Source organism: Oxyura jamaicensis, chromosome 5 (genome assembly GCF_011077185.1).
Source record: "Oxyura jamaicensis isolate SHBP4307 breed ruddy duck chromosome 5, BPBGC_Ojam_1.0, whole genome shotgun sequence".
Lineage (NCBI taxonomy): Eukaryota > Metazoa > Chordata > Aves > Anseriformes > Anatidae > Oxyura > Oxyura jamaicensis.
In genome coordinates, this window is record NC_048897.1 from 9,097,803 (window position 1) to 9,124,044 (window position 26,242).

Consider the following 26,242-nt stretch of genomic DNA (forward strand, 5'->3'; position numbering starts at 1 on the left):
TGCCCACTGGGAATTGGTAATGAGTCCAAGAAAGCAAACACTCTTCACTTTAGCTAGAAAAAAGGAACAAAATATTTGAGGACAAAATACTAAACGCCTCTGTTTTTCTCATGGTTTCACTTATTAAGTATTATTCAGAGTTTGCATTACAGGCTTTGGGAGTTCATTTGGTGTTCCCATCCTGCACATAGTTTTCACTCTTTTGCTTGGGGAAAAAATAAAAAAAAATGATCCTTTTGAATATTTTCTCTGCAAGGTTCTCAGCAAAGAACCATTAGGTAACCCTCCTTTTATAACGCCTTGTCTCTTGTTCTCTGTCCTTCCCAGACAGCCTTGTGTGGGGGTCAAAGTTCACTCTTTTATTTAGAATCTTTTAGGATTCAAATATAATGGGAGTTTTGTGTAGCGAGCCCTTTGCCAAGGTTGCTCCATTTGAATAGATGGTCACCACCTGATTCGGTACCGCATCTGTTGTGGGAGGCTAGCTGCGGCTCTGAGGGAGTGCTGCAAAGTGGATGTGCCAGGAGGCTGTGGGAGATGGGACTTTTCATAACCTTAAGCAAATTTCATAACTTTGTGACATTCTCTGACTTGTCAAAGGCAGCTGATGGAAATTCAACTTGAAGAAATGAAATTTGAAAGATTTACTGGGGATGTGTGGGGGGGGAGTTCTGTGACCTCTGGTGCAGAATAATGAGAAAATGTTCTGAAAAGCTTATTGTGCTGTTACTTTTGGATGAAACAGAAGGGTGGAATGGCAATGCAGAGGCTTGCTAACACAAGTGAAAGCAATATGGTATTTGCAAAGCTGTGTACGTGAAAGAAGCAAATGATGACGAATATGTTTATTACTGTCACAAAATGAAGATTGTCAGTGCAAGGATCCTGGAATCCATTTGTGTTTAAATTTATAAATATTGTAGTTCATTATGAGGAGACAGACTGCATAGATCAGAGCTTTTAGATTGCTATTAAATAGCAAAAACATGCTTGCAAAAGCAGAAAAGGAACATAAGGGACACTGGATTGTCCAACTTCTGGTATTCATTTGGATTTTATTCATAAATCCTATTACTTAAAAATATTCATTTTCTATGTTTACATAGTTTGCTACTTTAATATTGTTTTCACTTACACAAAATGACAAGTGGCTTAAAAATAATGCTGGTATTTTTAACACCTCTGTAGTGAAATGAAAAGAACAAACTTCATTGACATCTGCCAGTTTTTCAGACAAGACGTAAGTTTGAGTTTGTGTTTCTCCTGTTCTCTCTACATCTTGCAGTCTGCTCAAGTTAGTTAGGACTGGTGTAAAAGCTGTTACTTCAAGGGATGTGGAATGTTCTAAAAAGTTTTGCTGGCATTTGCCTAAAATATTGATGAAAATCACTTAACTGGCAAAGCTTTATGCTGACACAAACCTAATGCAGATTCCTTTGTCTGTTTGCCTGCTTTACCTGTTATAGTTGAGTAATGGATTTAAGCAGTGCTGATACAGACTTTGTCAGGCCTGTGGATGAGTTTTCATGCTGAAGGGCTGTCAAAATGGTGTTAAATCATGACATGCTGGTTACTTTTGGTATTTAAGTATGTACCATTTGATAGACAAGCCTGGTCTTATTGACAGGGAATTTTTATATTAAAAACAAAATTTCTATATTTAATATAACTTTAAATAAACTAATGTATAATTAATATTTTATTGTTTTATGTCTCATCTGGAAACATTGCTTGCATTAACAGTTACAGTAAGCAGAAACTTGGTGGCATTGTACATTTACAAGAATACTAGGATTATCCTCTGTTATAGTTCGAAACTTCACAGTGGTAAAAAATGCACATATGTGTTACTTGTCTTGTTTTCATTATTTTTCAATTCAAAGGTAAAGAAGTCCTGTCTTTCAGTCTCTCTTGCAAGTTTCCAGAGTTTTCCTCAGTCTGCACATCTTTTTTGAATTCTCAGTTTTCACAGCATCACCTTAAGCATTGTCACACCTGCATGTGATTTTGTAGTTGAGAAATCCCCAAAGCATATCTCACTGAAATTTCAACCATAATATTCAGCCATGGTACCATTGTAATACTGGCTGTGTTTATGGTATTGGGTTGCTTTAAAGTTTTAGTATGCTATAATTACATTCTTTAAATTATGTATGAAATTTTATTGCAAATAGTGTTTACTGCTGCTTTAGCATGCCAATTGGAAAATAATATTGACATTGTTTCTTTTTGATGAAGGATATAAGTTAAAACGGTTTTAACAAATCTATATATTAAGCAACATTTCAATTACAATAAATGTCCTTTTCTCGGAGTCAGTTTTCAGTAGTAACCAGTCTGTTTTGAAAGTTAGTAGTACTCACAAAGGGAGAAGTGAGAAAAAAAAAAAAGAAAAGCAAGATTGGAAAAAATAACTTTATATGCAGCTCACTTGCTGAAATATCATGACTGTGATTAAAAATAACTGATATGTTATCAATAATGTTGAATTCCAAGTATTAAAGGATGTTCATTTTGAAAAAAAGATGTTCATGTTTGATGACAAGTTAACATGTTAATCCTAGAACCCATTCATAAATGCCAAATCAGTGCTTACTATCGTTTTAAAGTGTTTCTAAGCATATTTGTATGATATATATTTTAAAAAGCAAATTTTCTACTGAATTTCAAAATCCTTGATCCTTCAAGTATGCTGGACAATCAAGGTGACAAATTATATCCTTAAAATGCCAGATCTGCTGCAATTAAAATTAAGAACTTGATTCTGTTTCTAATGCTTTTTTACATACCGTAAAATTAATATGCTTCTTAGATTTATCTTGGAGTTTGGTGTGGCTCCTACAAAGTTTGTGTGCCAAATCAGCATCTCCTCTTTTCCACTTCCTCCCCACCATTCCCCCACATTTTCTGATGACTGACAGGTTCTGTTAGTGTTTTTTCCCATAGAAATTGAGATTAAACCATGACTAATGGAACTGTGCCTCAGACATTTTTTATTTCCCAGATGTCTCTCATCTGCTGCAGTGGCACCTACTTGCCTTGTGGGAAAACAAAATTGAAATAGGTGCTCAAACAGAGATAAATTTTATGTTCACCTAACTGATTGTGGTATGTATGGGCAAAGTAATATGAATGATTTCTGGTTCATTATTTATTTCTTAGTTCAAGGGGATGTGTAATAGACAATGGTATTGGCTGCAGATTGGCTGGGTTCTGTTTAAATGTGATCCTTAGCTGAATGTTGCTGTATAACCTGTTAAAATGTTTTCATACATCATAGGCTTTCAAGGACCAGAACTGGGAACTGCGTTCAGAGTACTTGATTGAGTGAACGTAACAGTTTATCACTTGTAGTTCCTGGTTCTCCATAGAACTAGTAATTTCTAACATCCTGCTTGATTTGAGTCTGGGCTGATGCTCACAGAGAACCATCTGTAGAAACACCAAAGTCATTCTTCTGACTGATAACAGCTTATTCAGAACCAATGCTTTACTTTTCTCCTAGTTACTATTTCTGTGTTTATTGGCATCAGATTTCAGTTGCCATTTTCCTGCCACTTACTTCATTGTTATGAAATTCTGTGACTGATTTCAGTATATTTTTGTGTAATCAGCAAATTATTGTACCTGTACTAATTTCTCCTTTTTCAGGTAATTTCTGTCTATAGATTGAATAGCAAAGATCTTTGTGAAATGCTGCACTTACCTCTTTCTGTTGTGTAACCAATCGTTTACTATTGCCAAACAAGTCAATTTGTCTATTAAGTTGAGGAGCAAGCCTTATTAGTTGCAGAGCTGTGGACTCCTACCAGTATCTTTTATCAGTCATGAGAGGTTTTTGACTTGGCCAAAGCCAGGCTTCTGAGATGTCAGGAATACAACATTATGGCAAAAGTCCACAGAGCAGCTGTTGTCTCTTTCAGCGATGCACCAGTATGCCAAGCAGTCCTTGCAGGCTGCCTTCTCACTGCCTGCAGTAGGAGATACATGCTTATGCTTATGTCCTTTGGTCACACTGATTACTGCTCACGTTAAAGCAGTTGTTGCCTTCCAGTTCTGTCATTTCAGTTGCTCACATTTAAACCTACAGACCACGCTCTGCTCCCATTCACCTGCTAACAGTCTGGATAACAGAAAATTGCAGGCTGGCAGGCCCCGTGTTGCAGTTCTTTGCTAGAAATACCATGTCTTCAGGTGGTGAAACTGGGAGTGCTCAGACCTCTCAAAATGCTTACGCAGCCCTTTCCTGTGTGTGGGCCAGGCTGAGAAGTTTGGAGAAACACTGCCCACCACAGCCGTAGCTTTGCCATGCTCTTTCTGTTGACCCCACTGTGTAACTCTGGAGGTGCCTGGACTGCGTGCAGGTGTTCCCTGTGACCCACTGGCAGCACAAGCAGGTGCTGCAGCAGTCTTGAACTTCAAACACCTTTGCTCATCTTCAGACTTAGCATTGCAGAAGGGCATGAATGCCATCAGGCAACCTTTGAATCACTGATTTTTTTTTTTTTCAGCAGTGAATAATGCATAAGCCCTGCTCTTACTGCCACCAACAATCCATGTTGTTTTGCAATGAAATATGCATTTCTTTTATATTTGGAAAACAACGTATATTTTGTGGGTAGTGTAAAATTTATGATCCCTTAATTATTCATTTCAGTGCTTTTTAAGTTTGTAGGTATACTTAAATGACATCACAGATGACCGCCCTGTCCCTTACCAACCCTTGACATAAAATCTAATAGGTTTGCAGTGCTTAAGGCCTGAGCCTTCTCTTTTCCTAGTATGTTTAAGTATTGGCTCTGGAGTCTGCAGACCAGATTGTCCAAGTCATTTGGGCACTTGGTTCTTACTGAAGCTTTCTAAAATTAGGATTCTTAATAGAAATGAACCCTATGAAAACTTTTTAGGACCTAGGCCTTACCACCTTCAAGGCAGTGCTCAGGGTAACAGAGGGCCAGATGCAAGACATCCACATCTTGTGCTGCTGTATCTATTGTGTGTTAATCAGAGATGAAGGCATGCCACTCGTGCTTTTAGGCCTTCTGTATGTACCTCTGTGGCCAGTATTTTATTCATGTAATTTGACAATGAGGATTTAAAAAAATAATAATATCCTGGTAATTACATGAAATAATATAAATTCAGATTTAAGAAAAAATAGTAACGGAGAGCTGCACAGTATTTTAATGTACAACTAGTTCAAATGCATCAGCTGATGCTGCCACAGAATGAGTGTTAAATGCAGTATAAGCATTAGAAAACAGCGTGCCCTCCCAAGTAGATTTGTATTTCCCTTGAAATCATATTTAAATTCAAGCATTGTTCTGTCTGACATATCAGTTTTAACAGGCCACATATTTATTTTTGCAAAGTTCTCTTCTGCATTTGACCCAGCTCAGCCAGGGACTGTTCCACAAATTACTTAATTCTCTTCCCTCACATGCCTCACCAGGACAGCCAATGCCAGAATGTCCCTCATCAGCATTTCGTTTGATGTATTTAATGTTCTGTTAGTGAATTAAAGCTGAGTTTGACAATCAGTGCATAATGAATGTCTCTGGGGCCACTTTGAGGTTCTGTAACAAGGCTCTTGCTGTCCGATTCTATTTTGCATCATCTGGTAGGCCTGCTGAGGATCAGACATCCTTCCCTTGGCTGTGAGAGTGTGCTAAACTAGAGCTCTTATCATTCAACTCCATCCTAGTTGATCGACAGTTGACCAACAGCTACTAGCTTCTTCTTGAATGCTAATTTTAGAGCTTCTCTACTTGTTTATTTGTGGTTACTCTGAGTAAAACTTATAATTGTCAAGTATCTTACTGTCAAGCATTATCTTAGGTGCCACATGTTTTTTGCCTTTTTATTTGTGGAGCATTTAACCTATAACTAGTGCCTTTGGAAAATAGAAGGTAGCCCAGTGAAAACAGATGTCTTGGTGTTAGATTTCATTTTTATTTCCCATTAAACCTTCTATACTGGAATTCTGTTACCAGAATTCTAACCAGAAGTCATTCCCATGGCTCAGTAATTGGCTTAGCTGGACTTACAAGTTGTTAAACGTACTCACAACTGGGAAGACTCACTGTAATGAGAAATCTCTCATTAGACATTAGACATCATGACTGTCCTGACTTGATTTTTCCTACGTCTTATTTCACCTTTGGATTTATTACTGAGTTTAATGGAGGCAGCTGATATTTCAAGATACTAAGTCATGTGTATATTGAAACATGAATATAAACAAGTCTGCAAAAAGGTAAGTAAAACAAAACTTTGTATAAAAACCACAAGCAGCCACATTGTTTTCATAGTTAAGAGTATTTGTAATGGTTGCTGGATAGGTTACTGCAAGGGGATATAAAGAATTGGGCTTATACAGATAGCAGGACAGGATGAAATCCCTTCAGCCAATTAAGGATTGCTACTGAATCTTTCATGGTCCTTTCCTATGTTAGAAAATTACAGTCTTTCTTTATGAACAGTAAATATAGGTAAACTGAATGTACTTACGTAATCCCCTAAAAGAGCCTTGAAAGTACTTCATCTGGGTATTATGTTCAGTCTGAAGTTTGTGTGCCTCATGAAAGTGGGTATAACTTTGTATTATGATGGGGATATTCTGTGTTCATAAGTAACTTGCCTGTAGCCATAAAAGAGGGGGAAGAGTAGCAAGCTAGCAACAGTGTTTAGCTCTGCTAGCTGTCTAATGCACCAACTCCCAGGTCTCAGTCCCTCAAGATTTACTAAACTGATTCTAGCAAAACTTGCTCTCAACATCTAGTTCAGCTTCATAACATCATCACAAACCTTGGCAGGTTTCTAAATGCAAACTTAAGACCAGTATATCAAAAAATATATTTTATTCCTCTGTCTCGGTAAGTTCATGTAGGATGTAAATTAAGTAATTTTATTTTCACATCTGATATGAAACAGAATTTGAAAAGGGTTGTTTTTGATTTGTATCCCATTTTTAACACATACAGGTATGTAAATTGAATTTTTTTGTATTGATATTTTAATAACCACCCTTATTTGTAATTTAATGGTTTTTCAATCCTAGTATTTCCACGTCAGTCCTTAAGTCTTATATATACTTCATCTTTCCTGAATTTATCCTGAGTTCTTATAATTTGCAGTCTCCTACTTCTTTCCTATCCTGATTTTTTTTTTCCTCTTCCTCCTGCTTTACGTTATCTCCCTCTGTGAGTTTCTTCTTTTGTTGATTACCAGGCTAGTAAAAGTAGTATAAAAGTATGGCTTAAATAACTGACTTTTAGTTTCAACAGAAGGAAATAAACTTGTTCTCTAAGCTGGAATCTAGTTACCTTGTTTTCTGATGTTATCCTCAATCTGGTGAGCAAATGGGGATTAATCAAGAGTTGTGCTTCTTGTAAATATTTAGGAAGAAAAATGTTAATCAAGTGAGTGGTGGGTTTACTTGAAGGTTAATTGAATAATGCCAGTGAAGCATTTAGAAGATGCTAGACCGTCGTGAATTAAACATTATTGCATCTGACCTTGAAAAATCTTAGGAGGCCTTTGATCAATACTTGTTCACACTTCTGAAGTCTCCATAATTTTACAGAAAATTCCGGAGTGGATAAAGTAGCCTTTATGTACCTGTAAGATGTATTTTATAGTGTTTCCTCCATTAGTGAAGACTTCTTCCACTTTTTGTTGAGGGAAAGTGGCTGCTTAATGACTAACTTTCTGACTAGGTTATCTTGCATGATAAATCTCAACAGCAAGGTTCATTACTCTTCATAATGCTTTGGAATACGTAAATTATGGAAGTTATTAGTATGTTTTGCATACTGTGATTGCATAGTTATATTAAAATACACTTCAAAGGCAGTGAAAGTTAAGCAGTCAATTAGTCAAGTTCAAGAGGTGCCGAAGATAAATTATTCTGTGTTTGCTTGTTTTAATGACTATTGCCATCCTGGCTATTTTCAGAAAAAGATGTGAAGTTTCAGTTTCAATTTTTCAGTACTGCCTCATGCAGAAAAATATTTCCATAACTTAGGACTATGTTCTTAAGTATTTGTGGGGATGAGATGGGGTACAGTCAGTCATAGCATCCTGCAGTCTACCATATCTCACCTGTGAGATGCGACTTTCCACATGTGACTAATAAATGTATTGCTTTCTAGTAACTGTGAAAATCAAACTAAACAGCAGATCACAGTCTTTTACCTCCCTTTGAATATACTCTAAGAGGCATGTCAGATAGTAGTTGATGCTTGTTTAAATAGTTGTGAAATCCTAAGCCAGTGGGCTTGTGTACTGTGTGGAAAATATCCACATATAGTTGAATTATATGCAGTTCATGTCATATGTAGTTCAGTCATCTCAGAAAGGACCTTCAGGATTATCAAGTCCAGCCATCAACCTGACCCGCTGGGCCCCATCACTAAACCCTGTCTATTGGTGTTTCATCCATACGTCTCTTAAATACATCCAGGCATGGGGACTCCACCACTTCCTTGGGCAGTCCAATGCTTGATCACCCTCTCCATGAAGAACTTCTTCCTAATATCTAATGTAAACCTCCCCTGGTATAACTTGAGACTGTTTCCTCATGTCCTATTGTTTGCCACCTGATCCTATCCCTTGTCACTCATGTTGTTAATGCTCCTCTCTTAGAATGACAGTAACACTGCACATAAAATATAATGTCCCATATGCATCTCTTGCTAGCAAAATCCATTTTGTGTATACAAGTCATTTTAACCCTAATATATTTGTTCTCTCAATACTCTTCCTTGATCCTTTTCGTTTCATTTCCTTTCTTTAAATATGATACATACATATGATTATGGATGTGATTAATGCTGAAGCACTTGTTCTGTCAGGTGTTCTTTCATTTTAATGTTGTAGTGGTAAAGATTGCCCTAATTTTTACCCCCAGAAGTTGTTACAATACGTCCTACTAAGATTTTTTTTGTATGAAAATGCTAAAATATGTTGTATTGAAATAGTTCATAGACGAAGATATGAATCTTTAACACTCCATATACTTTCTAAGAAAGAAATAAGCTTAAATTTATGTAATAATTGTTAAAAAAAAAAAAAAAAAAGCTGTTACTGTGTACGCAATGCAAGATAGCTAGTTTTGGCGTAGGGGAGAATTGTGTAATGACTACTAAGTAAACATTTTGGATTTATTTCTATATTTTTTGTTTAAGGTAACTAAAGTATCTTAATGTTTTACATATTTTCTTAATTGATGATTTAGCTAAATTCTCTTTTGAAAATATTTGTAGAACCAAATGCAAGTATTTGTGTTCTACTAACACTGACTAGCAGAGGAACAGAACTAGGTTATGCTTGTTTGTTCAATGAAGGAGAGAGAGGGTTGATTTGATACTGGCAAAATGGTAGGTGTGTACTGTTTTCTAAAGCACTTGTGAGTTTTAGTCTTGTTTTATCAGTCTGCTATGTTTCCTCACTTGGTTTGACTAGCTAAAGAAGTCACAAGGTCAAGAAGGAAGGTTTGGTGGTAATGATGAATATCAGACATCAGTCAAGAATTTTTTACTCTGTTCTGTTTGAAGTTGTAGTTAATTATGGGTGATAGTTGTAAAATTGTAGTGTTTGCCAACAGTTTTAATTGTTAAAACTGAAGCTTTTCAAGAAATGGTTTAGTCTCTGGGTAAAAATAAACATGAATACAATTAGCTTCAAATTTAATTTTAGTATCCAGTAATGCAAATGGATATGCAAACTTGGGTATGTTATTTTTATTTTATTATGAACAACAGATCTATTTGCTGGAATGAAGCAGTATTTTTAATTCTGTGAAGCTTCGGTATTGTCCTCCTGCACTCAAAATTATAAAAGCAATTCTTTACAGAATGGCGTTGCCATATCTGTAACATTGGAGCAGCTTTTTGAACTCCTTTTGAATTAATCGTTCTTTGATTGTGTTAAAAATGAAATTTGAATTGTGCAAAGTGCTTGAAGTTTTGCAATCTTGTCTTGCTTCCTTAAAATTGCTTTTCTGTTAACTTGGTAACTTAGCTTCTCATTTCCCTTCATGACCAGGCATCCTTTTGGACACAATGAAGATAATCTAGAATCAAGTACAGAACTTCCAAAGTTTTTGTAATTTTCTGATATCTGCCTTAAATTACCTTTTTCTAAACATCTGCTAAAGCTGTTACAGTATTTCTGAAGAAATATTTATGCATCGTGGCATAAATATTAGTTGCTCCTTAGTTGCTGCTAGGTAGAAGTCACTGTTTCATTATACAAAATCCCTGTGGTTTCTGGCTGGATTGGTATTGCTTTTGTCTAGTTTAATTTATAACCTTATCCCAGACTTCTGTCTTTCAGAGGAAGAACTTGTTTCCAAAAAGGATTCTTTATTTTAATCACTAGCCTTCCCACCTCTATCTTAATTGCTTGATGTTTATGCAATCATCCTGAAGTGTTAAGTGCTGTGACAATTTGATGGTTTTATGAGTTCTTTGAGCATGCTTATATTCAGTATGTTCATATTTTACTGTAGGTACAAAGTAACAAATAGCAACGGAGATGATAGATTTGAAAGTGGGGATGCAGTTCAAAACCATTATAACAAGGGAGGAGCAATTACAGTCATGAATTTGTAATAAATACCTGCCAGTCAAGTTCATTACATTGTGTTGTTATAGCAACTGGTCAGACTCTTCCATACTTAAAATATCTTGTGTCAAATAATTAGTACAGCTTAATTGTATTTTATTGCAAAAGAGGCAAGTAATTAAAGAGGTTCTTGCAATGGCTGTGGGAACAGAAAGGGTCAGAAACCACTTGTAAATGGAATGTATTTCGTGGATATGAATTAATAGGTCTAATCATCTATCTCTTCATTCCCTGGGATTCAAACTAGTTTCCAGCTTTTCCAGCTTATTTGAATTGCTTTTGCTTGCTCAGAATAAAGAATAAAAAACAGCTCTTGCCCCCCCCCCCCCCCCTTTTTCCTTTTTCTTCATCTCTTCTTGTCAGCTTCTAAAACCTTTAACACATATGATACATTTAGACCTTCCTTGACTGGATAAACACATGGACAAATGGCCCAATAAAATTGGTTTGGCCTTTCCAGTGTGTTACTCTGTTAGGGTTTAGGCTCTCTGTTGTATGTTACTGTGAGTTCCTGTGTTTTTCCAAGTATTGCCCTCTGTATGGAAACTTTTTGAGCACTTGATCAAAGTCAGCAATCATCATAATCCACAGATGTAGAGCTTTGGAGAAAAAAAGATTACTCACAACATAGTGTTTGGGATTTCAGTTCAGCAAGTGACAAAAACAATCAGAAAACTGATCAAAAACCGATCATCAACTGATACCAGTTACAGAATCAGAGCTTATTGAAAAACCAAGAACCTGCCTTTTCATATTCTGAGGAGGTATCTTTCATATGTCTTCAGGACTCCTGAATTTGAGAAGAAAACAGCCATCCTGAGTGGGGTGACTGTAATAAAAGAGCTTCTGAAGAGGTGCAAAGGCTGCATTGTAGACTGCAATGTGTGTAAGCCAGTACTCAGGTTTCTTGCAGTTGCTGCAGTGGATTACATCCTTCCACCTTATGTAAAAGAATTAAAATAATACCCAGCAAAAGCCTTGGCAATCCCAAAGATCGGTCAGTAAATCTTTCGATGACTTCAGCTGGAACTTTTTCCTCTAATGCAGGCACTGTTCTCCATGTTGTTCATGTTCTTATATCACAGGGCTTTGCAGTTTTACAGTTGACAGTCCCATCTGTTTCTCTTCATCTTCTAGCTTAGCTCTCATCTTCTTTTTATGTTTTCTTTACTTAACAAGGTCATTTGTACCTCTTCTCTGGGTATATGACTGTAGCAGGAGCTTGTGATAATTAGATATGTGGAGCACAGGGATTTATTCCCACATGGCACCATATTCTGCCATATGGTTTTGAAATGGCTCTTTGCAACGAGAAGGAAAGCTTTACTTCTCCCTTCAGGCCTCCCTCAAGGTAGAAAAGTTGACTTATTTGTGGCAGTGAACCTATTTAGTATCTTACCAGACTTAATTCAATGAAATCTATGTTTCAATTAACACAATCAAATGCTTTTTATGACATTGATAAAAAAAATTGTGTTCCCTGATGAAAGCTGAAGCAAAAAGGGAAAAGCGATAATCTGTCTGCCCAAGATTTCTTTCTATATTCTGTTCTTTTTTTTTTCTTTTTCTTTTTTTTTCAAACAAACAAAAACCTTATTTCTTCATTCCCTGCTTTATTAGTGTCTCTTCCACTATACTTTTATTAATCAGTGCCTTGCAGGAGTTTTTGCTCTTTAGCTTTCCTTTGGTCTATATAGTTTGGACTTCTGTTACATACATATCATTGTGTTTGTTAATGTTTAACTTGTTCAGATTTACAATTAGTAAGTGTTTTAAGGACTTTCTTCTTACATTAATTGCACAGCTGCACTGGTGATTACTCCATGTGTTGGATGACTTGTATAGGGAATGCAAAGTGCTAGTATTTTGAAAGCCTTATTGCAATTTCACATATTTGCATATGGAACCACTTCAGTTACAAACATGCCGTACTGTTTTACCTTTGGCGGTGTAATCAGATTAATTGTGAACACTTACTGTCTTGAATTTGCTCAAATATTTGCAGAACACAAACTTTTATTGTTCAAACATGGCAAAAAGATGTATCTTTCTAACTTCCTCAGGCAGTAACGAAATCTTAGAAGATACACAAAGCCCACAGATGCTATGAGTATAATTTCAGTTAACGCTGTTCTTCTATATCAGCAATTTCTTCAGAAAGCCAAAGATTCTTTGTGTCCAGGGTGCTATATACCTGATAGAAGACTGCAGTTATGGCTAATGTGAAAAATTAGGCTGCTTCATTTAAAGGTAAAAAGTATATATATGCACATACTTGTTAGAGGTAAGACAATATTCCATTTTGAAGTTTCCAGATAATTTAAGAGGAAAAAAAAAAAGTATGACCATCATTTTGCCCCTTGATTTGTGCTCCAAATGTTGCCATTTGATTTAAGTAACAATTATTTTGGGAATCGTTTTGAATAAATATACACATACTGTTTTTTGCTTTAAAAAATAATTTTAGCACATCTTAGCAGGAAGCACAGATACATTTTTCTGGCAGAAACTGAACAAAAAAATACACAAATATTTGTCTGGCTTACTGCAAAGATATGGGAGATGTTCTGCTTTTTCATGGTGCAAAGTGCTGGGTTTTCTTTAAATACTGCCACATGAATTAGTGTTAGTTTAACTAAATATCAAGAGATTTAAATTCCCTGTTCTCAAGTATTTAACTGCCCTGATGAAGATAACTTCTTCTAGGACTAATTCTTCTACTGTTCTAATACATCATCTAACAAGAATTTATTAAGACCCATGTTTCATCTACAAAGGATGGGTATTAAGCTGCAGTAATGTCAGTGTAGTGGTTCAGAAAAAAAAAAAAAATCACCTATTGGCTTCTCAACAGTACATATTTTCAATTCTCCTTTAGACATGCTATTATCTTGGAAGCCTGGAAGCACTTTTAGGTATTTCAAAATTCTGTAAGAATAACATTGCTGTGACTCAGCTTCTTCTCTTCAATGTAGTAGATGCTTGTTATGTAACATAAGCGTTATGTATATTTTTGACAGCAAGATTATTTATTTATTATTCAATATAATTTAATTAGTCTTCCATTTACTCTTCCTCATCTCTAATGGAAATTCATGTGCTCAAATCTTTGCTGTTGAGATGATTCTCATCCTGGATTACGGTGGAGAATATGTTGGTGTGGTAGGAGTAAGCAATGCTTTCACTGTGCTCACAGCGAATTCTGCCATTTCTCTATAGCATCTTCAGGTATCATCGTTCTGAAATAGCATTGGTAGTCTGAGGCTTGTCCTCAAAAGAGAGTTATTTTTCCAGTGCAGTTTTCCATGTAGTGGAGACACCTGGACAGATTTCAGTTTAATACAGATCTCTACACTGTCTTTTTTTTTTTTTTTTTTTTTTTCTCCATATGGATCTCCAAAAGATCCAGATTAAAATTCCTGTCCGGAGAGAGAAAAGTAATGATAATAATAAATAATAAAGAAACCCCAAATGTATTTATATACAAATATATATACAGAGAGCCTAATGAGGCAAGTGATTTTATAAAAAAATAAATTAAAAAGTGGGAAAACCATGATTTTCTCATTTTTCAGAATGAGGGAAGTTCTTTTCTTAAAAGTTGACTTCCAACAAGAAGGTCACATACCTTGCTGACAAAGTATTTTTGCTGAATATTCTCATTCATACATGTTTATTGTAATACTTTTGTAACTAGAGTAAAAATGAGATCTCCTCCTCCTGCCTTTTCTAGTGTCACAATTAATAGTTAAAACATTACATTGATTATAAAATAAAATATAAATTAATATAGTATTTTAATAACTAAGTGCAGATTGTGTGATTTGACACGATGTTGTAATAAGTACTGCTGTTGACACATCAGTGCTACACATTTTATTGAAATTGTCTTTTCACAAATAATGTAACTTAAGTTTTCAATCACATTTATGAAAAGGGTTTTCCCTTTTTTTTTTCTTCTTTTCTGGGCAGTTGCCATTGGTGTGTCCTGTAGGACTTATTTTAGGTTTAATACTATCTGTGGTTTATTGGTATGTGTTGTTGATGGTGAATGGGCTGAGTTTGGAGGAAAATCAGTTTGCTTTCACAGTGTGGTGCATTTTACATCTGCAAAATGTAGTCTGACAATCTGCTTTAAAGCAGGCTTTTCAAGTTGTCCCTGATGTACAGCAGAGACAGTTATGATAGCTTATGAAAACATTTTTAATTATGAAATAGGAAGTGTGAGAGAGGGGAGGATCTACTTCAGATCAACTTTTAAATTATTAAATGATTCACATTAGACTGTTTTACACATCTGCTATTTTTTTCTCTTTTTTTTCTCTTAATTTCAACTTAACTGTGAGGAGGGAGAAGATGCTTGCTGAGAAGTGAGTGCATAATGAGAGGTCTGTCTGGTGTAGTTCATAACAGACGTAAGTTAGAAGCAGAATTGTGTTAACCTTAAAGTGACCTGTTTCCTAATTTGAGAGAGAATTCTGTTACTCTTTGTTCATCTGGTCGCGTGCCTACTTGGTGATAATTCCACGATGAATACCATAGACAACATCACACTTCTGTTGAATAGTCACATTTTTAAAAATGTGTGCAAAGGCAGTCAAGACTAAATGAAGATCTGATTTAGTGAAGACTTGAGCAATGTACTGAATGTTCATAAAACAAACATAAATCCTCTAGCTAATAGTCAAGCTGAACTTCTTAAAACATGATTAAATAGAGTTGTTCTATGAGCTAGTCTGTAACTCTGTGCATTATTACATTCAGTTCTCTTGTGGAATTGTGTTTCTGTAAGGTTGCCTGAATCCCGCTTGTTGTTCTGGCATAGTAAACTCTTCTACCATTAACTTCTGCTTGACAGGAAGGTGCCCTTTGGCTAGAGCAGAAAGAGTTGTCCAGACAACGTAACAGGCTTTTAAAGGCAAGGAACTCATTCTTGCAAGATAGCAACAGCTGCTACAACCAAACCTCTGTAAGTGCTATAAACCCCTAACACATCTGTCATGTGTTAGGTTGGATAAATTGGAAAGAAAAATCTACAGCTAACTGAATAAATACAAAGGGAAACATTGTCTGATACTTCAGCTAGGAAGTTGAGATTTTGTCTGTGGTCAGCCCGACAAAGATTTCTGATAGAAAATACGCAAAGTGAATGCATATAACAAACAGTGACTTAGTAACTAGCTGTTACCATAAACAGTTGGCAATAAAAAAAAGTTCATGTTTTGTAGCCTCACCTAAGCATCTTGAAGAACAGAAGATAAAAACAAAACTATTAAAGCTGTATCATTGCAAAATAAAATGGAACTGCTGAACAGCAGCATGTCATCAAAGGTATCCAAACAGATATGCAAACCTTCTGCCTCAATCTGGTATGTCTGTGTTGTCTGAGAAATATTTATTGGGTTACAAATAAAGGTCTTGTTTTCTTTAAGGAGATTTTCATATGTTCCTCTTGTATCTGCCAGTTTGAGTGAAAACCTTAAATACATAAACATTTGTACCTTTTTCTGCCCCATACATGATTACTTCAATTCTCTGATCCATATATAACTTTGTTTTCCTTTTTATAAAGGAAAACCATTTGGGTTATACTGAGAAAAGATAGCATTAGGGTACTTTCAGCTGTACTTGTGGTTCCCTAGGGTAATTTGCCAGCCAGCTTCACTACTGAGTAAGCTCTCAGGGCTTTTTCTTTACAAAACTTCTGTGAAGTTAAATGAGAATAAGAGGCGCCACAAACCTGTAAGCCTGTATGCATAGAAAGGCTGTAATGTTTGTGTTTTCTTCTGTACGTGTCATAAGACACCTACTGGCTGTCTCCCAGGCAGCAAACCCAGCCATGGCCACCACCAGGCAGCCAGTGCTCGCCAAAAGGACTGTGGCCACCCAGACCGAGTGCCTGCCCTAAAATGCGCCTGTTCAGGTCTCCGGCTGTGGGGGGTGCCTGAGCCTGTTGCTGCCGTCAGAGGGTGACAGAGATGCTGCCCATGTGAGGTGCGGGCAGGTGGAGGAGCTGATCAGCCTGGTGCCAGAGCTCAAGGAGGAGGTGCAGAGATTAAGGGCTGTCAGCAAGTGTGAGCAGGAGTTAGGCTGGTGGAGCAACTCCCTGCTGTGCCTGAGAGAAGGGTACTGGTGCGACACCCCAGATAGTGGGGAACCTCCAGTCCTGTCACTGTTGGGCAGAGGGAGGGACCTGAGAGGTGGAGAGGAATGGAAACAGGTCCCTGCTTGGCGTCACAGGTGAGCCCTCTCCCTCCCTGCCTGGCTTCTCCAGCTGCCCTTACACAATATGAGGTTCTGGAGCTCAAGGGACAGGGTGGTGGGGATGTGGGGGAAAGTCCATACAGGAGGCTGTCTAGGGCAAGGAAGGCAACTGCACGCCCTGAGACTGCCTCCACCAAGAAGGAAAGAAGGGTAACGGTCATAGGCGACTCCCTTCTGAGGGGAGCAGAGGGCTCCATATGTTGGCCAGACCCTACCCGTAGGGAAGTCTGCTGCCTCCTGAGGGCCGTTACCAGGAACTTTCCTGGCCTTGTTTGCCCCTCTGATTATTATCCCTTAGTGATAATTCAGGCTGGCAGCAACAAAATTGCTGAGAGAAGCCTGAAGGCTATCAAAAAGGACTTCAGGGGCAGTTACTGGATGGTGTACAGTGGGTGCGCAGGTGGTGTTCTCCTCTGTCCCTTCAGGGGTGGGGAGGGATACTGAGTGCACCTGGAAGGCCTGGCTGATCAATACATGGCTGAGAGGCTGGTGCCATCCCAGGAATTTGTTTTTTGTTTTTTATTTTTATTTTTTAGATCATGGGGAGGTTTACGCAGTACCTGGCCTGATGGCTGCCAAGGGGTCCCACCTGTCTCAAAGGGGGAAACAGACTATAGCCCGGGAGCTGGCAGGGCTCTTCAAGAGGGCTTTAAACTAGGTGTGAAGGTGGCCAGGGGGTAAATGAGGCTCAATAGAGATGAATCCAATGAAATTCTGCACTGGAGCTTCACTAGAATCATCAGCACTCCAGGTGCTTCATCTGTGCTGACCTTGCTTCAGGCCAAGAGCGGAGAAACTGAGCATGGCTTCCTCTGTCATTGGTCACAGCTTCCTGGGAAATGGCTAGTGCAAGGCAGCTGAGGTTTTCTGTGTTTATCATACCCTAGCTGCTGAAGCAGCTTGGTAAAAGAAGGCTAAAGTTAAGAGCTGATGGACAAGGAAGAAAATAAATTAGTCTGAAGGAATATGAAAGTGGTAGTAGAAAAAGGGAGAGATTATAAAGAGAGGAGAGGAAAAAAACAATGAATACGAGAAAGGAGAGGAGTAAGGTGAGAGGTAGAGACAAAATGGAAGGCTGTTTGAGCTCCCTGCCCATCCCTTTCCCTCTTTCAGAACCTGGAAATGAAACTGGATCTCTTCTGTCCCAGGCATGCCGATAACCCATGCTTGTCTGGTTCAGCATGATGGAAAATTGCTCTTTTAAATCCATTATTTTTTAATAAATAACTACATGTCAAATGTTTGTTGAGTCAAGTACCACCTCAGCTAGGATATAATATGTTAAGAGAGTTTGATTAGCATTACTATGATTCAAGCAAGTGTGCTGTAATATGTGTGCTGTAGTTTTACACAGCAGCCCTTCTTGCGATGCACATAGTAGGATAGGTCAGAGATAAGGAGATATGGCACATCTGGAAGATGTCTGCGCGTGGTTGCAATCAAAGTAAATGGGAGCTCTCTGTTTTGAACATTGTACTTTGAATTTTTGTTGTCCTTAACAGAGACAATTTTAAAAAAAGTTAACGCATTTCGAGTCAGACCCCCAAAATTATTGGATGATAGTGACAGTTTTGGGCTTAATATTATTTTTTTCCATAAGTCAAGCTTGGAGCTAGTATCATCCCCATGGATGTGATTTGAAGATTAATTCATTCACTTTTGCTCTTACATACCATATTGATAAATGCCCAAAGGTAGGAGAAAGGGAAATAAATTCTCTGCGAGTGGTCAGGATGGGTTCTCATTAAATGAGGTGCATGCCTGAACAACTTTAAAATAACAGCATACCTTACATGTAATAGGCTATAATAATTGCTGCAAGTTACGTTTCTAATTTTAAAGCTTGTTCATATGTATGTTGAGCATTCTTTAATCGTGTTGGGATTTTTAGCAACAGAAGTGAGAACTTCCCATGTGAGGGAATGTGTTGAGGAAGAAAACTGTGTGCCAGGATGCCTAGGCTGATAATTCTGGGCTGTAACATCTCGTTTTCCATTCTGCACAAAGGTTAGCTCCTGTCATTGCTGAAGTCACTGTACTGGAATGGAGCAAGGTGTTAAAAACTATCCTTAAATTTTAAATGTATAAAAGTAGATCTATTTGCATATTTGTCTAATGGGACAACTTAGAATTCTGTATCTCTTACAAAGGGATATGTGAAGGTTCCAAGGTTTAACTTGCACTGTTTGAAAAGGTATATTGTTTCTGGGTACGTGTGTATTGAGAAATAGTGCAATATCTGCTACCATTTGTTTGCTTATGTAGATACTTAAATAACATGCTTGGGTTGGCCTAAATATGAAATGAAAATCTTTTCTAATACTTCTAGCAGTAGGCGACAATTTGCCAATACATGAATAAGCAAACCACAGCAAAAGAAGGAAAATATTCCCTGCAATTCTGCAAGTAGTAATTTAGATTAGTAAGGAAGGGGAAAATGAATCTTTTTCAAACTGAGAAATACAAATTCTCTCTCTTTCTCAAAGTAAATAGTGAAATGGAATTTCAGCATTGATGGGATCAGGGTAGTGTCTGATGGAAATAATTTATAGCATCTTACAAGGGAGAAATTTCAAATAAGATTTGAAGGCAAATTTCTCCCTGCAAATGCTGTCATGAACATAGATGTTACTGCAAGAATGAGACACATTCTGAAAGGTATAGTTTTATTAGGTTTCATAGAATCTTTATGAATGGAAAAATGCTACCTTATGACCACTGTGTTTGCTTTTGATTGCTTTACGTCATCATCGTACAGATGGACAACTGCTAACAGGAGGTCAGATTCAAATTGCTGATATAATCCCCAAGAGGAAAAAAAGAAACCAGTGACTGTGGCCAGATAAATCCCCTAATGTGTAGTCAAGAAAGTTGTCAGCAGAGTTAACTCAGCCTTCTTGCAGGGCAAAGCTGCAGGTTACAATGCTGCAGAAAAGATGGAAGAGCATGTGCTAGAGGCTGTGATGCTGCTGTGGTCTCTCATTAGTAGCTTGCCATCTTATGGTGTACCTCCATGAGGCAGCAAGCAGCATTGTTTCCATTTTGCAGTCAGAGATGCAGACACAAGGAGACACTGTCTCTGCACTGAGATGATGCTGGGAATGAAGAACATCAGCTTACAACATACTAACTAACTATTCTGCACTAGTTGCCTATGCAGTTTTTGCATACAAGTAATTTTCAGTTTTCATTTTGTGCCAAGTAGATATGAGGTAGATTATTACCCGTTCAAAAGGTCCATGCAAGAAAATAATGCCAAGAAGATAGTGAAGAAGAAAATTTCGCTAAAAGTTTCTTAACAGTAACTTTTCCTTTTAAACAAGCTCTATAGTTTTAAATTTTATTCTTAGAATATTAACTAAGCCCCTTTTATTGGACAGCTTTTCTGATCACATAATAGTGGCTTATAATTAAGTGCATTGATTAGCCTCATACTACCTAATTGGGTACAACCTAGGAATGACTTCAGTTCCTATGCTTTCATATATAAGAATTAGACTGTAGAAATATTGAAGAATAGTCTTCATCTTCTTATCTGATTAATGTTAATTCATTCAGTGCTTAAATAAAAAAGCTTATAAATGCAAACACGGCAAATTGGAAAGTGACTGAGAAAATTATTTGTAAGCAAGAACATTTTGATACAGTGTTCAGTATCTAAGCGTGGTAAAACTGCTTTTTAGAATTGCCTGCTATTTAATTTTGTAACTGCTTTTTAGAAAAGTTAATTCCATATCTGTGTTTTTAATTTGTAGGTACATTGAAACCTTGAAGGAGCACAAACCGAAAATTGTCTGGGATGAACAAATTGCTGAACACTACTTCAAATACAAGAAGTAAGTTACAGTCATTTGCTTACTGTTCTGCAAATATTATTAGGCATGGCCCAGTACACAGTGTATTACCAGTTAACTATAGTATGCAACTGAATTCAGCAAATGGAAATTCTGTTGTTTGTGATCTGTATGTCAACACTGAACTGCAGCATAAGAGTGCTTCAGGCAAGAGAATTAAATCAGGGAAGGATTAATGAAATAACCCAAGCTAACACAATCTCCAGAAGAGAAGTCGGATGAGTCATATCTTTAGAAGTTATAGAAATTTAGAGATTAGTATTGTGAGCTAATTGGGTGATTACCAGTAACTCAGACAAATACAGTTCTGAGAAAAGTCTGTGGAATGAGAGCCTGGTTTTAAAAGTCCTAGTGACTAGATTGGTTAAGCAATTGCACTCAGTAAAATGGACTGTGGAGTAGGGTAATGAGACTATCAGGTGAACATCAGAAGTTGTTAAAATTCTGGGAATGTTTTCCCAAGAGCATGAAGGGAAAGGTTGATAGCTTTCTTTGTCCTCTCTTTTTCATCAGGATATGCCAAGAGATTTCCTGCTGCTATTAAAAATCCATTTAAAACAGAGTTAAACAAACAGCAAAATCTTGTTAAGCCTCAGTAATAATTTGCTATATGTTATATACAAACATACAAAAATACAGTAACATTATACAAACAAAATCTTACTGCTTTGAAGACTGCTGTGAAGAAGCACTGAAGTTAAGAGTGAAATACATTTTGGGAAATACATTTAAGAAAAAACAACAATGTAACTACATTGTTTTTTAACAAATACCTTCTTGCTTTGAATATTTTTGAACTTGAGAAGAAAAGAAAACCAAAAGCCCTGTCCTACCTAGGTATTGTAATTAATTTTCAAGGATTCTCACAACCTGCAATTTTTGCCTGCGTTGTAATCTCAACTTACATGTATTTCTTATCAGAAAAAAAATGTTTACTTGTAGGTCAGCAGTGTTTCAATTTATTCTACATGTTTGTATGAAAGGACAGGAATCTGTCCCCTTTCATTTTTAATTCTTTGGTATCCTGTTGCACAGTTACTTTGTCTGTGTCAAACAGTTACAAGGTGTTTTGTGTTAACCAAAGAGAAATAAATCAACAGTTTTGTTTTACTGATATAATGCAAAATCCAGTTGGAGACACAATGACCACTGGATGAAAACTTGCTCTCAAAGGAGTAAATCTTAGGGCTCTGTTTGAATGGCATGCGTCTGGGATTCATTTTGGAAACACATTTCCTAAATGTTTTCTAAACTGAACATGTGAGATAGGGAAAGCTTGTCAGTAGTACTATATCACTTGCCTTTGAAAGCCAGTCTTTGGAGATTCTTGTTTGTGGCATTTCAAGAACAATTTTTGATGCGTAAAACGCACTGGGTAAGAAAATCACTCTAAATTTCAGTTGGTGTGCAGTGCTTGGCAGGAAGCCGTGCGGCTCAGCGTGTCTGCAGTGGTTCAGCCGGATGCAGGGGGTTATATAAGGGAACTCTTTTTCAGTCCCCACCTTGCTTTGCAAAGGAGCAGTTATGTTGGATGGGAATAGCAGGTAGGCCTGAAGTATGCTTCACTAGTAAAGCATATCACCTGGAAAGCTTGCATGTCTGTAGCTGCTAAGAAATCAAATCATGAATCATGTCATGAATCAATAAGCAAACCACAGCTAATGGTTTTCACGTATCAAGCAGAAAGTATTACAAATAATCACAGAAATCTGTCATCTCTTGAGTGTTTGTTCCTATGCACTGTACTGGTAGGTATGCATTTGCTTGAGTTGAAAGATTTTACCAGCAATGTCTACTTGGTCCATCCAAGCACTCTGCCTTCCCTCCTAGCCTAACTGGTGAAGTGGTGCTGTGAGACCATCTGTAACTCATCTTTCTCATTTCTAGTGGTTAAAATGGAGCCTTGGTATCTGTGCCCACTTGCCCTGCCTATATATTTTATACTGATATCATTTAGTTTAACATAGAAAATGGTTGGTTATTTGAGGAAATTTTTCACAGTTCGCATCTGACAGTCAAGTGTCTTCATCTTTTTTTTTTTTAGATAAGTATTTAGGAGGCACAACCGCCTGTTACTGTCTGTCAGTTTTATAATATTGTTGCATCCAGCTGCAGTAAGGCATCACAGGGTATTTACTTAGGTCTTGTATCAAGCTATCTCTGGTTTGAGATGTCCTTTTCAGTTTTCATCTTCTTGGATGTCTTGGAGCCTCTGTTTTTTGCTATTAGTCTTTCCACCTCTTTTAAGTATTGTCCTCCTTGAACACCACTAGTGTAGAGTAAATAAATATTTTGCTTGATGTACTGCCAGATATTCCTGTAACTGAGACCGGCAGGAGAGTGGAAAGATTGCATACTTAACTTACAGATATGTAGTGCAGGTGTAGCTTCCCATAATTGCTTTACTTTCCCCACCACTTTTGATTCGTGTACTGTGATATATTTGTATCTATAGTAGGAAAGGCACAGGAGTAGAAGGTTTTTATCTGAAGTAGAAAGGGAAGAGAACTGGAGAACATCTTGGCCCTACCCTGCACTAGTAACTAGAGTAGTCAGAGGGCAAGTATGGGCTGAAAAGAAGTTAATGTCAAAAGTGTCTGAATTCAGAGTATCCCTCAGCCTCCAGAGTGGGATAACCACTGGGTAAGAAATCTCAGACAAGCTACTAAATTGCAAGTGGTCTCTGTCTTTGAAAAGGGCATGGCAATGCTTACTTTTAAAAGTGGTAATTTCTTCACAATGAAGTCAGCAGTTTTCTCCAGCACTGTCTTTGTTTCGTTCTTATTAGAAAGAATAAAACTCTTTTTAATTATAAACTCAGCTAAAAAAATCATGAGAATCTACTAAAGCTATTGTGATTACTTTTTTTTTTTTTTTTCCTGTTTTGCAGAAATAAAGGAGGAAAGCATGCCGTCTTCTATCCAACACTGAAGGTAGGTGTGACTTTTTCAGGTCAGAGGGCAGTAAGAGGAAAGGGGTGTTTACTTGAGTTGGATTATTGAGACAATTTGGAAAATGCTTAAGTGGGCTTAGACTTCTGTGGAAGAAATTCACCCTGAGGTAGTTGTTATGATTCAAGGCTTCAATGTCCAGTATAAGATTTTTTTTTTTTTTTTTCTGTCTAATGTATAGTGGGGTTTGGAGGATCTTTGAAGATTTGCCGTGTCTGAGATAAGACACACCAGGGCAAACAGAGCTCTGAGAGGATCTGTTTGAGTGCCCAGGTCATGTGCTAACAGATGCTGGTTTCACCTTCCTCTGTAATGGAGTCCTGTTTCTCACTGATGCCCTTCATCAGCCTATTATTTTTTCCATTCTTTTTCTCTGGAACATATTTAGTGTTTTGAAAACTTTGCCCTTACTGAAGTCTTTGGCTGGACATGCAACTTCTGTCCACACAATAGTCTGCAATGTATGAGAATACATGATACAATGGTTACTTGCCTTAATTCCCAGGAAGCTGTTTTTAGGTTTTCTCAAATTAAGCTGAAGGCAGCATCTTAAGCCTCTTCTGGCTTTTAATATTAGAAGAGAATTGCTTCTATAGTGACAATATATCATTTTTGGAGAGAACAGATATTTTGTATGGTTAAACTAGTGTGAAATTATCCAAAGCTCCATTTTTCTGAATGGGAATATTGCCTTATGCTGTGTTAGTACAACTATATTTCCCTTCATTAATCTAATACAGGTGGAAATACTACAATGTATGGGATATTAATCACGTGGCTAACTATGTTCTTCCTAGAATCTGTCTTGGAGTGATATAAAGTTTCTTTGCCAATCTACCAGAGAAAATACAAATTGTGCTGCATGTTGTCATGCTACATTCTCTCTGGTCTTATGGAAGGATTTAACCCTGCTAGAGTCAGTCCTAGCCTGATTAAAGAACATTTATTCCTGTAGATTTCTTTCTTTACACCTTCTTATATTAATAACATATTCAGTTGAAGTGCTTGGTGAATTTACAGAAACAGGTTTTCTTTCAAATTTCAACAAGGCTGTAATGAAATACTTTGAGACTTGTATGCTGAGGCAAATCAAATAGTTGGTCACATAATGGTGATCAGGATGATCAGTGGAACATTGAATGTTGGCTTATTTATCCTCTCACAGGTGTGTTTATTCCCCTTTTTAATGTTATAGTCACCGATAGGTTGATCCGATCAAAATTGGCTTGTTCATAATTAGATAAAAGCAAGCATCAAGTCTGGGCCCAGCAGATGTATTAATGGTGGCTCAACACTTTATTCTGTTTCCTATGGAAATGAGTTTTTAAAATATCCCTGTGGTATGTGCAGTTCAAGCACTGCTGCACTTAAAAGTCAGAAAACCTGAAAGACTCAAAAGGAATTATTTTTATTGTCTAAACTGAAAGAAGTTCAGAACATGAATCGTAACATTATTTCCCTTGTAAGCCAATGGCTAAACTAATTCTAAATCAATAGCAGTAGCAAAGATAAGGATAAATTTTAATATTAATCTTCCAGAATCATTCTAAAACAGAATTCTGATAATGAAAATTATGACTCTGTCCTGGGAGAAGGCAAGGGTATGAACAAGATCTTGATGGTAGTTCTAATTGTCTTCAGTGATAAAGTTTTATTTTACCCTTGGGGAATTTCTGGGAAGAGTTAGGATTTCTGTAAGTTGTGAAGTGATAGTCTAAATGAGAATAGTCCTTGGCATAGTTCATAAATCAGATTTATTTCCATGGCATTTTGTCTATTTAGCTGGTTATGGTGTATTAGGTCATTGAATTAGCTTGTGCAATTAACTGTCTCTTACTAAATGATTGCTTTCTAACCAGAGAATATTTGATATACAGACTTGAGGTTTTTCAGTATCTAGTTCACAGATGGTTATTTTTAAAGTCTGAAAATGGCATGAAGAGATGGCAGCATGGAATGTCTGATGTCACGGACTAAAAGCTAATTGCTTTATGTGTCTTTGTCTTAGTCCATCCAGTTGCGCTTAGAGCTTGCAAAAGAATTGGGCACTGGAATATCCATCTGGGAACTGGGACAAGGCCTGGATTATTTTTATGACCTTCTTTAAAGTAAGAGATGATCTGGGAGAGACTTTATTTGCTTCGCTGAGACTCCACCTTCAATTAATTTGGGTATACCAGAGAGGTGACTTTTAAAGTATGTTTTGTAATTTATATAATACCTGTATTAAAATTATTGCATTTTTTTTTCCAATAAAGAAGCTTTTCTGATTTGCCACATAGATGTGATTGTTGGTTTCTGACAACATTCAGAAAAAAGAAAAGAAAAACCACAGAAATTTATTATAATGCTCCTGAATTCACAGTCCTTGAAAACAGACCCACACAACTGGGTTGGCACCGGAATTGAAATTGTTTTCTACAAGAAATAAAATGGACAAGTTGTTATCATCTGATCAAAGTTTAAGATGGAGACCTCTCAAACTATTGTTGCTAATAATAAAAGTATGTGAACAGATATTTACAGCAAATTTAATATCTGTTG

The 26,242-nt window shown here is 37.0% G+C and overlaps 1 protein-coding gene across 3 annotated transcripts in view; it reads left to right on the top strand.

Moving 5' to 3' along the window:
• Positions 1 to 25,979, top strand: part of CHID1 (chitinase domain containing 1) — a 96,553-nt gene extending 70,574 nt beyond the window's left edge. For 2 of the 3 annotated variants that reach the window (XM_035329222.1, XM_035329221.1), the window contains exons 11-13: positions 20,649 to 20,729; positions 23,638 to 23,680; positions 25,707 to 25,979. In XM_035329222.1, the coding sequence (XP_035185113.1) occupies positions 20,649 to 20,729; positions 23,638 to 23,680; positions 25,707 to 25,805 (223 nt within the window). In that variant the 3' untranslated portion in view covers positions 25,806 to 25,979. Of the gene's footprint in view, positions 1 to 20,648; positions 20,734 to 23,637; positions 23,681 to 25,706 lie in introns of all 3 variants that reach the window. The other variant, XM_035329223.1, reaches the window with a different exon arrangement.
• The last annotated feature ends 263 nt before the right edge of the window (positions 25,980 to 26,242 follow it).